This window comes from Python bivittatus, unplaced genomic scaffold, assembly GCF_059951505.1.
Source record: "Python bivittatus isolate LINGU-HERP-01145 unplaced genomic scaffold, Pbiv_v1 ctg000700_np1212, whole genome shotgun sequence".
Taxonomy (NCBI): domain Eukaryota; kingdom Metazoa; phylum Chordata; class Lepidosauria; order Squamata; family Pythonidae; genus Python; species Python bivittatus.
In genome coordinates, this window is record NW_028277098.1 from 38,865,135 (window position 1) to 38,878,372 (window position 13,238).

At 42.1% G+C, this 13,238-nt stretch overlaps 1 protein-coding gene across 5 annotated transcripts in view; it reads left to right on the forward strand.

The window, feature by feature from the left end:
* The window catches only part of ITGB3BP (integrin subunit beta 3 binding protein), a 43,050-nt gene that overhangs the window by 16,892 nt on the left and 12,920 nt on the right, over positions 1-13,238 (forward strand). For all 5 annotated transcript variants that reach the window (XR_015798348.1, XR_003085383.2, XM_025170673.2 and 2 more), the window contains exons 5-7: positions 5,700-5,778; positions 7,014-7,107; positions 7,887-7,946. Coding sequence is in view for 3 of the 5 variants with exons in the window: in XM_025170673.2 (XP_025026441.1) it covers positions 5,700-5,778; positions 7,014-7,107; positions 7,887-7,946 (233 nt within the window). In the remaining 2 variants the exon portion in view is untranslated. The remainder of the gene's footprint in view (positions 1-5,699; positions 5,779-7,013; positions 7,108-7,886; positions 7,947-13,238) is intronic.

Here is a 13,238-nt window from a genome sequence, read left to right on the forward strand (position 1 = left end):
ATTATCACAAAGCCCCAACTGCAGGTGATTTGGGAGGTTTATGATTACATGTACCAATGTTTTAACATTTACTACCCTAAATCATACAAATGGTGATAATGGGCATGTAATCAGAATACAGCATCTGTGAAAAGGATTTCCTGGATAGTGCTAATGATAAATGTTTATATTAGACAGTCATGCTTCCCAAAGAGTTAAACAAGCTACAGTGGGGCAAAAAAGTATTTAGTCAGCCACCAATTGTGCAAGTTCTCCCACTTAAAAAGATGAGAGAGGCCTGTAATTTTCATCATAGGTATACCTCAACTATGAGAGACAAAATGAGAAAAAAATCCAGAAAATCACATTGTCTGATTTTTAAAGAATTTATTTGCAAATCATGGTGGAAAATAAGTATTTGGTCAATATCAAAAGTTCATCTCAATACTTTGTTATATATCCTTTGTTGGCAATGACAGAGGTCAAGCGTTTTCTGTAAGTCTTCACAAGGTTTTCACACACTGTTGCTGGTATTTTGGCCCATCCCTCCATGCAGATCTCCTCTAGAGCAGTGATGTTTTGGGGCTGTCGCTGGGCAACACGGACTTTCAACTCCCTCCAAAGGTTTTCCATGGGGTTGAGATCTGGAGACTGGCTAGGCCACTCCAGGACCTTGAAATGCTTCTTACGAAGCCACTCCTTCGTTGCCCGGGCGGTGTGTTTGGGATCATTGTCATGCTGAAAGACCCAGCCACGTTTCATCTTCAATGCCCTTGCTGATGGAAGGAGGTGTTCACTCAAAATCTCACGATACATGGCCCCATTCATTCTTTCCTTTACACAGATCAGTGGTCCTGGTCCCTTTGCAGAAAAACAGCCCCAAAGCATGATGTTTCCACCCCCATGCTTCACAATAGGTATGGTGTTCTTTGGATGCAACTCAGCATTCTCTCTAATCCAAACACAACAAGTTGAGTTTAGACCAAAACATTCTACTTTGGTTTCATCTGACCATATGACATTCTCCCAATCCTCTTCTGGATCATCCAAATGCTCTCTAGCAAACTTCAGACGGGCCTGGACATGTACTGGCTTAAGCAGGGGGACACATCTGGCACTGCAGGATTTGAGTCCCTGGTGGCGTAGTGTGTTACTGATGGTAGCCTTTGTTACTTTGGTCCCAGCTCTCTGCAGGTCATTCACTAGGTCCCCCGATGTGGTTCTGGGATTTTTGCTCACCATTCTTGTGATCATTTTGACCCCACGGGTGAGATCTTGCATGGAGCCCCAGATCAAGGGAGATTATCAGTGGTCTTGTATGTCTTCCATTTTCTAATTATTGCTCCCACAGTTGATTTCTTCACACCAAGCTGCTTGCCTATTGCAGATTCAGTCTTCCCAGCCTGGTGCAGGTCTACAATTTTGTTTCTGGTGTCCTTCGACAGCTCTTTGGTCTTGGCCACAGTGGAGTTTGGAGTGTGACTGTTTGAGGTTGTGGACAGGGGTCTTTTATACTGATAACAAGGTCAAACAGGTGCCATTACTACAGGTAACGAGTGGAAGACAGAGGAGCCTCTTAAAGAAGTAGTTACAGGTCTGTGAGAGCCAGACATCTTGCTTGTTTGTAGGTGACCAAATACTTATTTTCCACCATAATTTGCAAATAAATTCTTTAAAAATCAGACAATGTGATTTTCTGGATTTTTTTCCCCATTTTGTCTCTCATAATTGAGGTATACCTATGATGAAAATTACAGGCCTCTCTCATCTTTTTAAGTGGGAGAACTTGCACAATTGGTGGCTGACTAAATACTTTTTTGCCCCACTGTACCTGTAGCACTCCTGCCTTATTTGTTCTTGAATAATATTTGGGCAGCTCATCATGCCTTTTGTCTGCTGCTTGTAAGGGAAAGTCTCCTTCATGTCTAGCTCTGTTCCTGGGGACTTCATAGACATGTCTAAGATTTTTTGGCAGTACAGGTAGTCCTTGAGTTACAACTGCATTTGGGACCAGGATTGCCGTCCCTAAGCGATGCGGCCATAAAGTGCAATGTCATGTGATCACATAATTTAGCAACGGCAGTCCTGGCTGTCAGCATAACCCAAGATGCATGGGTTGTTAAGCGGGAAGCAGAGGGAGTCCCAGGTAAGGAGCATGGGGGTGCCGTAGGGGGGTGGGGGAAGCACTGGGAGGCCCAGCATAGGCTGCATGCGAGTCAGGGGAGGGGGTGCTCACTGCATTGCAAGCTCAGAAAGGCCAGTGCATGTGTGTGAGTGCAGGGAGGCCTAGGAAAGAGGGCACAGGGTGTGTGCAGTTGCAGGAAGGCAATGGAAAGAGGGCACAAAGTATGGGCATATGTGTGATCAGAGGAAGGCCATGGAAAGAGGGCGTGGGGTATGTGTGTCAGATCACAGGGAGGCCAAGGAAAGAGGGCATGGGGTATGTGCGTGTGTGTGTGCAATTGCAAGGAGGCCATGGAAAGAGGGTACGGGGTGCATGCATGTGTGCAATTGTAGGGAGGCAATGGAAAGAGGGCACGGGGTGTGTGCATACGTGTGTGCAAGTGCAGGGAGTCTGGGGGAAAAGGGCTCAGGGGTTGTGTGAGCGAAGGGGAAAGGAGGGAGCAGTGTGTGGGAGCGAAGAAAGGCCGGGTGGGGGGAGACTTACCCCAGCAACTTCCCATTGACTTTGCTTGGGGGAAGCCAGCAGGGAAGGGTGCAAATAGTGATCATGTGTCTGCGGGATGTTGCAACTGGTCATAAGTGCAAGCTGGTTGCCAGGCATCCGAATTTTGTTCATGTGACCGCAGGGGCACTGCAACAGCCAGAACTTTGAGGACCAGTCATAAGTCCCTTTGTGCAGCACTGTTGTAACTTCAAACAGTCGCTGAACAAATGGTCATAACTCAAGGATTTCCTGTAATATGGAAATTGTTTTCCAAGTTTTTACAGTCCAGCCTAAAACTCCTACTCCTTGGAATTTTCCCTTTGGTTTTTCTTTGGGGCATTTCTTGTAGGTATTCTAATAATATTATAAGGGGTAATCTTGAAATGGGGGATTGTTATGAAGGTCTGCATAAGCCAGGTACATGGGAGGATGTGAGGATGATTTGGGCTGAATAGGTCATCTGTTGCTTCTTATTTCTCTAGAGTTAGGCAGAGTAGGAGAGCAATTCAAACCATAATTTTTGTTGCATGCTGCCTTCAGTAAGATCTAAAGCATTAAACATTCTCAGGATTGAACTCTGTTGATAGGAATTACATATGAAATTCTACAAGAATAGACTTGTGTTTGTAATGAAACTTCAGAGATGGTACATGGAATTATCCCAAAGAGGGAGAAAAAGTATAAAGCGCTAACAGTGTTCAAAGCAATAGCACTTTAGCTAGATGCCATATATACAAATACTTTTTGCACTAGTATTTTCTCTTTTTATGTTCTGAAGGACACATTCACCCAGGTCTTTGGCAAGGGAGAGTAAGACTCTCATGAGCTTGGCTGTTTTCTTGCAAGAAAAGAGCCAAGCTCAGAGAACCCCAAGGACTCCACAGTTCAACCCTGAGCTACACATACTCACTTCTATTAGTAAGACCCTCACTTTATTGTGCTTGCCATATTTTATCTTTATATTTTATGTTTTATTGATTTTGTTTTCTTTATTTGATTGTTGTGAGCAACCCAGAGTCATTGAGAATTGGGTGGCATGCAAGTGTAATAAATTATTATTAATTATTAGTTCACTGTTGAAGCTTAATCTGCAGCATCAATGATGTAGAAGCTTGCATTTACATGTGGTCATCTTTAGCTATGTTAAATCATTTGTCTGTACAGGTAGTCCTCAGTTAACAATGATAATTGGGACTGGAAATTCCATCACTAAGTGATGTGGTTGTAAAGTGCGACGTCACGTGACTGCATTGCTTAGTGACAGAAATCCCAGCAGTCCCCATTGCCATTGTTAATTGAATCGGACTAGTCGTTAGGCGAGGACCCACCCCAATCCAAGCCATTCCTGGCTTGGTCCCTCCCAGCCCCGAGTCTTGGTAAGGTACTGCCTCCTCTGCCTCCTCTTGAACTCTCCCCACCCGCCTGTATCCCCCCCATCTCTGCCTTTTTGGCTGTCCTGCATAGTGGCATTCTTTGGCAGCTGTGGCAGAGCAGGCACTGGGGCTAAATAGAAGCCCTGGCCTTCAGCAGTCTTAGCTAGCTGCCGCTGCCCCCGGACCTCTACTTCAGCCCCAGCACTGGCACCGTTGCCAAGGAGTGCCACCTCAAGCCCTGCACCGCCTTCCAAAACCTCATGAGAAGGCTGCACCTGCCTTTCTCCAAATCATGCATGCTGTTCTCCAAAGCGTGTGCGCCCTTCTCATGATACTTCGGAAGGCTTCTGAGGTTTCTGAGGCCTTCTGAAGCTTCATGAGAAGGCCACGCAGATTTGGAGAACAGTGCATGCAACCTCAGGAAAAAGGCTTGGCATGGTCAGCAGCTGCCTCGCATAGGGCCAGGCTGGGCATGCCTTGTCAGCAGCAGGAGGAAGAAGACAAGGTCAGTTGACCATGGCAGGGCTGTTGGAGTGCAGGGCTGCAGAGGCAGCTGGAGCTTTGTGCTCTGGCGCTGGGGTGGCTGGCCATGGCACGGGGCTTGAGGCAGCGCTCCTCAACAGTGCTGGCAGCACTGGGGCTGAAGTAGAGGCCCAGGGTAGCTGCAGCCGGCTGAGACCGTTAAAGGCCCCAGGCTTCTACTTCAGCCCCACTGGTGCCGCCACCGCCACTGAGGAATGCTGCTGTGCAGGCCAGCCAAAAGGGCAGAGATGGGGTGAGATAGGTGGGAGAGAGTTGAAGCACCCCTGCGGTCATAAGTGCAGGTGGGCTGCCAAGCACCTGAATTTGGATCATGTGACCAGGGGACAGTGCAATGGCCATAACTTCGGGGACTGGGCGTAAGTACCATTCATTCAGTGCTGCCATAACTTCGAATAGTTGCTGAACAAATGGTTGTTAACTGAGGTCTACCTGCATAATAAGTTGCCTTATCCTGCAAGAAGGATGGAAAACTGATATTCCTTCACATACTGTTGCACTGGGTTTGGCAGCAATCCCATCCAATGTGGTTGATGATGAGAGAGTTTAATAGTTGTAGTTTAGCAACATCTGTGGAATCCTCATCTTTGTCCTACAATATCAGTTTGGTTGTTTCAGCTGTTCAGAGCAAGCAATTGCTCCTTGAGCTTTCACTTTATACATTTGTACAGTGTTGTGCTTCTGCTGAGGATTGACCTTCTGATGGCCTTCAGAACAGTGCTGTGTTTTCCATTGTTCTTTCTTCTCTGTTCTTGTATTCACTCTTTGCTTTCTCCTTGATCTTGAACAACCATGTACTTGGAATGGGGCTTGGTTGGCATCCTTATGTACAGTACTATCGCTGGGATATAGAGTAACCTGGTAAGATATAGATAGTAAATTAGTACACTGAAGCATGTTTGCAACCTTAATGCATCCAGGAAGGAAACCTGATAAACTAGAAATATTTTTCAGATGTATGCCATAATGTAAATGTTGCAACTTTATATGATTGTTGTTTTAACCTTAATTGGGGCAGGGAGAGGTTGTTTGCTAGAAGCCCAATATTACCTGCAAAGTCTTATTTTTGCTTGTTTGTATTTTGTTTATTGTTGTTTCAAGTATTGTGCCATTAATGTCACATTTATCTTTTCACTTAGACTCTTGATACTGCAGTCTGAAGTTGAACATTCCCTAGAGAGATTCTTGAAGATCCGAAAAAACCTAGTCAATCTGCAGGTCTATCATTATTCTTTTCCACTTTATTCAGTTAATTATTTTTTCTTGAGCTCTTTTCTTTATTCCAGTTTAGTCTTTATGTTCTTCATTTTCTCATTGTGGAAATGTACGGAATTGAGTTCAGCGGAAATACAAAATGTTCCATAGATGCATACCTGAAATTGGGGGCTGTGTGTGCTTGTGCCGTCCCTTCAAGGTAGACCAGATTAGGAAACCAAAGTTGTGCATGCTAGTGCTACATGTATTATAAGGTTATAGTAACAGAATCTTGCAAGCCTGAGTGCTTTTCCCCTCTCCCTCCCTTTATCTTTGTGAGCACTAGGGAGGGTCTTGTCTGAGATGCTTACTCAGGTTACAGTTTTGCCCTGGATTTAGATTTTTTTTATCTGACCATTGTCTTGCGTGTTGATCTTCCTCCTGTTCCTCAGTGTTATTCCTTCTTCCCATTACAGCTTTCTAGGGGGTCTGGAACAGCCCTCTACCTCCTCACAAATTCTTTGCTAACTAGCTGCCCCCTTCTGCTTTCACCTGCTACTTCCACTCTCTGAGAGGCGCACGTGTGTGTAAGAGAATTTGGGGGAGGGGTTGCTCATACTTTTTAACTTTTTTTAAGTTGGTAATAATTGAAAATATGGGGATGACTATGCGTTAAACTGTAGCAATTAAATAATTTAATTTATTATAAATAATAATAGTAAAACATCTTTAAAATATATAGGTAACCTTGCTCTTTTGCAGTGCTGCCTCTGACATGCTTTTGAAGTCTGGTGCTTCCCTTAGCCCCAAAAATGTTGCATCTCTGATATAGTGACTGAATGTTGAATTTGGATTGGGGAGCATCTGAATCGAAATCCCTGTTCAACCATCCCCGTACTTCATGTGGCTATGTTGGTACATAATGTTAAGCCAGAGTTATGGGGATCTTTTCATTCTATCTAACTGGTTCCAAGAGAGGTGGCCAAATAATCCAAAGATTCCCCAGCAGGCAAAAACTTCAAATCATATCCAGAATGGGATTCCTGGTTTCTCAGTTCTCTGACCAGCCAACTATAACCAGGACTTTCAACTTCATTGTGCTAATCATGTTGGGTATATTTTTAATATCACATGTTAGTAATATGTTATGTTTGTGTAGCCATTTAAACTATGAAGCAAAAAGAGTGGAAAGAATGTTATTTTTAAGTTAAAAGCTTCAGCACTCAGATTAACTTTTTTTTAAAAAATCTGTTTTTTAGGCTTTAGAGGGCACCAGAGAGCTGGACAATATTCTAGGCATTTCAGACAAGTCTGGTAACTTAAAAAGTGAAGTGAGAAAAACCAGGAAACTGAGTAAGAAGGATTTTACCTAATTTCATTTTCTGTGACAGAATTTAGATTTTACATTTTGTAGGAGGGCCTCTAGTTATTATTGATACGTATTGTAATATGTATTATTTTCCCTTCATTGGTTTATTTCATATACCTTGGAAGGCTCTAAAGACACTTTACATGGAACAAAACAATTAAAAAGATAACTTCTATTATGTATGTCTTGCTACTTATCATTTAAGGCAACATAGCTCAATCTTGTATTTATCTAATTAAACATTTAATTTAGTGGGACTCACTTTGATGCATATAGGACTATACCCTTAAATTAAAGTGTTCTGTTGAGGTTATAAAGTAACTTCATTTTTAATTCTTCATAGATGAAATTGCCAAGTTTGGTATCCTATCTATATTTCTCAACTTACTGTCCCATTCATATATGACTGTAGATTTCAATTTAGCCAATACCAATATCTGCATATTTTCTTCTAATAGTAGAATTTTGTTTACAAACTCTTTAATGTATCCTAATAACCTTACCACTGTGTGTAATAATATATACTACATGTAAGAGAAATACATGTATGTGTGTGTGTGTATTTCTAAATGTTAAATTAAGGTATATTGTTGTTCTTTATATGAAACAACTTATTCTATGAGAATATCACTCGTAGAAGTCTGGATCCAATTCAGCACTTTTTAATCTAATGATTTCATTGGATGGTACATAAACACCTTTTTATACATTGGAATCACATGAGTAGAGATTTCATAATATCTAAATATTATTTCTTCTTTAGTTGAGCAAGTCAGAAAAAGAAAGCTGCAAAAATGGAATGCTGTAAGACTTTCTGCCCAAGGTGAAGTTTTTATTCCTTAATATTGTGTAACATTTGCTTTGATGACTAACTTATCAGAGGATTCCATTTCTTGACCCGCTGTTTCACAAGGCATCATCCCCCCCCCCACTTCTTGCAGGATAATGTCACTTTCTTCCCTTCCTCAAGCACTTAAGCTATTATATAAAGACAAAAGTCTGTTTCTATTGTCACATTTAAGGGTCTAACTGAACTGATGTGGTCTGAAAAGCTGTGTTTGGTATTAATTACTTTGCCGTTTATCAAACGGCAAGAGGCTACATATATTGGGCAGCTGTTTCATTTTTAAAACTCCAAATGAGACGTTGAATATGTTTATTTTCATACTTCTTCCCCCTCTGACTATCAAGGTGAAGGAGAATCTGCAGCTCCTTGTGATGTGGGCATCTTTTCTTAGTGATTGAGAGCAACTGAAACAGAGATAGCAGACCCAGTTTTCTCTAAGCAGGTACATAGTCACCCAGAGTGAGACTGGGTGGATAGGAAGGAAAGATACCGCTAATGAACTTCAAAAACTGCATTCCCATTTTTCACTATAATCAGTTATTACAAGCTTCCCCAACTGGCACTCTCTCCATCAACTCCCATCAACGTGTGGTATGGAGTGGCAAAGTTGAAGTCCAACACAATTGAAGAGACCACATTAAGGAAGCTGGGTTTGTCTTTCTTACAGGGATTATTGGCTGGTGGGAAGGCAACTACTGTAGGGCATCACAAAGTGACCCCACAAGTGAAATATTTGTTTGTTTGTTTGTTATATATCTGCAAATTCATTGGAAGCCTTGGGTGGGAAACTTTAGAGGATCAAGAAATCAGGGACAATTTCAATTTGCATTGTGGCTTTGCCTGCACATAATAAAATGATAGAATTTACTGCATGGCATTGGGTTTTGCAACCTATTATGTCTTTGAATGAGCTGCATGAAATCCAGTTTGCATGAAATGTGGTAATTCTTATATCTTTGGAAGATTTAGTCCTCTAGGATGAGCACTGGTATTTATTATTTATTGAGTCTGCATTATATCTGCAATAATCTGACAGTTACAGTGGCTCTTGACTTTTTATTTATTTCTTTGATTGCCAAGTGTCATTATTTTCTAACATAAATTTGCAGCAGTTTTTTTAAAAAGATACCAGGGCCATCCAGAGATCATAAATAATATCCAGTGAAGTACAATTATATTCTTCCCCGTGGAGCCCTTGCATTCTCCAAAATATTTTTTGTAGAAGATGATCAGGCCCTCATAAAACAATGGAACTGTAGGAGAGAGAGCTGGAGAGGGAGGAAAAATTGGGGAACATTTTGCACAGGTGCTTATAGCCTCCCACTATTTGGATGCTATTTTGTGCTTTCTGGAGGTCCTGCTCATGAATCCAAACATGCTGATTACTTAGAATTGTTTCTTATGAAATTATTTTCAATCCAAAATCTTTTTCTTCATAATGTTGAACCCATGTAGAAGAACCAAATATACACCATTGGGAAGTTCCTTTTTTAAAAAAAAAAAATTGCTGTCTTTATTTTAGGACTTATACAACAGTGTTTGTGTTACCCACTTCGAAATAGTGGATAACATGACAAAATCCTAGGAAATGTAGTTCAGCAATCATAATCATGAAGACTCTAGAGACTGCATGTGGTCCTAGAGCACCTTCAGCTGCCCCTCCTTATGCTAAGGCGATGGTGCAGTTTTCCTACAAAAGAAGTGATATGGGCATTTATGGTGAGGAGCACTTTGCACAAACTCCATTCTCTTTATTATTTCATCCACTGGAATCCTGCCTTGGCCTTTAATACAGATTAAGCCCCACTTAGTACTTGACTCCACTTAAGAAAATACATGCTGCAGTTTTTCACTCAGGTATCTTTAATTCACTGATTTCAAGAAAAGCTACCTTTCTTTGCAGTGTTCTTTGGGAGGTTTACAACAAATAGGAGCCAGAACATACAATGTTTTCAGTATTCTTCACACCTTCTGTGCAAGCAACATATTTGAGAGGGATTACATTCTGTTAATGCCTGGACTCCCCCCCACCCCCCGCTTTAACTTTTGTACCTTTTCTGTCTTACCCACATCACCTTTTCTTAAGTTCAAATCTTTCAGCCTTGGTGCAACTCAAGGCTTTCATAATGATAATATTTCTCTAATGTCTATTACTGGAGGACTTGAGAGCACTAAACATTTATGAATACAGCCTTGCCACATTGCAGAGACATATGAACTCTATTTTATGAAGTCCAATCTCAGCAAGGCACTTAAAAAGATGAGATGCATAACTGACATCACTGCTTAGCTGACCCACCTGAAGGTTTAAGCATATCTTATTTAAAAATAAGCACCTTATAGTTCTGTTTCATATTGTGCACTTCAGTGGCTTAAAATCAGGTGGTTCTGAGCTGGTGAGATAAATTATCTGTTTCCATGGTCTTGAGGACTATTTCTGATCATTTCTTTGCACAGAGATTCTTCTTAATGTTGTCTAAGTTTGACAGATGGAGGGAAAAGAAAACCCGCTTGAAAACATAAATATACCATGTGTTACACTGATTCATAAAATTGGAAGGACTATTTAGACCAAATCCAATCTCTTGTTAGTGCAGGAATTGAAATTAAAGCATCCCTTCCAGATGACTATTTGCTTGAACAGATCCAGCACTGGAGAGCCCACCACTTCTTAAGGTTATTTGTTCCATTGTTTAACAAACAGGTCTTACTCTAAAGAAGATTTTCCGAACATTCAATCAGAATATGACTTCTTTCATATTAAAACCATAATTCCATATCCTATATGTTGAGGCAATCTTGTCATTTTCTGTGTGTCATCTTTTTGTATATGGAAAATTTATTTGATTTATCCTGTCTTCATTTTTTATCAACTCAAGGCAACATACATACCTAATATGCCCATCTCTTATTTTCCCCACAACAATAACCCTGTCAAGGTGGGTTGGGCTGAGACAGAGTGACTGGCCCAAGGTCACCCAGCTGGCTTCCATGTCTAAGGGAGGCCTAGAATTCAGTCTCCTGGTTTCTAGCTGAGCACCTTAGCCACTACACCAAACTGGCTCTCTGAACTGAAATACAATATCTTTTGTCAATCCTAAATCTATCAAGTTTTCTCAGTTGCTCTTTGTTGGGCTTGATTTCTCTATCTCTCGCTGTATATTTATATCAATTTATATGGCTGCCCATCTCACCAATGTAATTCTGGGTGGCTAGCAAGAATTAAAATACAATATACATGCAATATATATTTAAAAAATAAAAAAATACAATTTCCAACCAACTAACACAAAGTGGCTCCTGAAAACACCATTCTCCAATAGTGTGGGCTTGATTATTCTTCTGGCCCCATGTCTGGAAAAACAGGCAAGTCTTCAAGTCTTTCTGAAAAGTGAGCAGAGTTAGGGCCAGCTGAATCTCAGGCATTATTGGTGTTCCAGAAGGCAGGTGCAGTTACTGAAAAGGCATGCTTCCTGGGTCCTGCTAAATGACAATCTGTGGAGTCCTTGGGGTTCTCTGAGCTTGGTTGTTTTCTTGCAAACGTTTCATTATCCGGCTAGGTAACATCTTCAGTGCACTGTAATGGGTGTAATGTAATAATGTAAATGGGTAATGAACTGTTTGCAAGAAAACAACCAAGCTCAGAGAACCCCAAGGACTCCACAGTTCAACCCTGAGCTACACATATTTGCTTCTATTAAATGACAATCTCTAATAGCTGGGACTTGGAGAATGCGCCTCCTGCATGACCTACTGGGATGGGTAGAAACAATAAAGTAAGACAGTCCTTCAAATATTCTGGTCCCAAGCCATGTTTGGCTTTATGGGCAATAACCAGCACCTTGGATTGCACCTGGAAGCAAACTGGAAGCCAGTGCAGCTTGCCTAGCAAAAGTATAACGTGGGCACAGTGAGACACATCCATTATTGCCCATGCCACTGCATTCTGGACCAATTGAAGCTTCCAGATGTTCTTCAATGGCAGCCCCATGTAAAGCACATTGCACTAATCCACTCAGGAGGTGATCAAAGCATAAATAACTGCTCAGTGCCTCCTGATGTAGGAAGGTACACAATTGGTGCACAACATGAAGCTGTGCAAAGTCTCCTTGACTACAGCTTCCACCTGCTCTTTGAACAGGAGCCATGAATCCAGGAGAACCCCCAAATTGCATGCAGGTTCAGTCTGGGGTAGTGCAATCCCATCCAGAAGTAAGGATGGAGAATCACCAGATCCAGGAGGCTCTAATGCCCTAATTCTCCATTTTGCTGGGATTGAGCTGAAGCCTGCTCATCCCCATCCAAATCCCCACAGGCTCCAGGCTCTGAAACAGCCTCCAAAGCATCACTTGGCTGTCCAGAGGTGGAGATATATAGCCAAATATCACCAGCATATTGATGATACCTCAACCATGCTGTCAAATGACCTCACCCAGTGGTTTCATATGGATGTTAAACAGAGTGGAGAGAGAGTTGAGCCCTAAAGCACCCCACATAAGAGAGGCTGTGGGGCAGACCTCTTCCCCCCCATCAACACTGACTGAAATTGACCCTGAAGTATAGGTGAGATCCAGCATATATTGTGCCCACAACTCCTAACCCCTGGAGCCAGTCCAGAAGGATACCATGGAGGTATTGAAGGCTGCTGGAAGATCAAGGATGCAATACCCCCATCCTGATCCCTCCAGAGGTCATCCACAAATGTGTCCAATGCCATCTCACTTCCATACCTCAGCCTGAAACCCAACTGGAAGGGGACCAGATAATCAGTTTCATCCAGGGGCCTCTGAAGCTGCAAGGCAACCATCTTCTCAATAACATTCCTTAAAAAGGAGTGTTAGGCAAAGGCAAAGGTTGTCTAAAACAGGTCTAGGCATGGGTTCTTGAGGAGGGAGTGGACCACTGCTCCCTCTCTCAACAATGCATTCACCACCGCCCAGACCTAACTATATCGTATCTCCCAGGCAGTCTTTGCCAGCCAGAAGGGGCATTGATCCACCCGTGTCCACTTCCTCAAGACTAATGGGATCATGCTTGCTGTGGCATAAGTGTGTGTCTGCTTTTTTGCTATCCTGATCATGTTTACAGGAAGACTTGAGCCCAAGCTGTGGTTAGCCCATCACCTAGAAAAAGGATATCTCACCATATGCAGTGAACTAACAGTATAGCTGCCCATATAGTGTTGTTTCAAAAATATTTGGAGATGCCCTTACATAAGCTGTGAGCCTAACTTTACTCTTGGCACTGTACCCACTACTTAAATACATG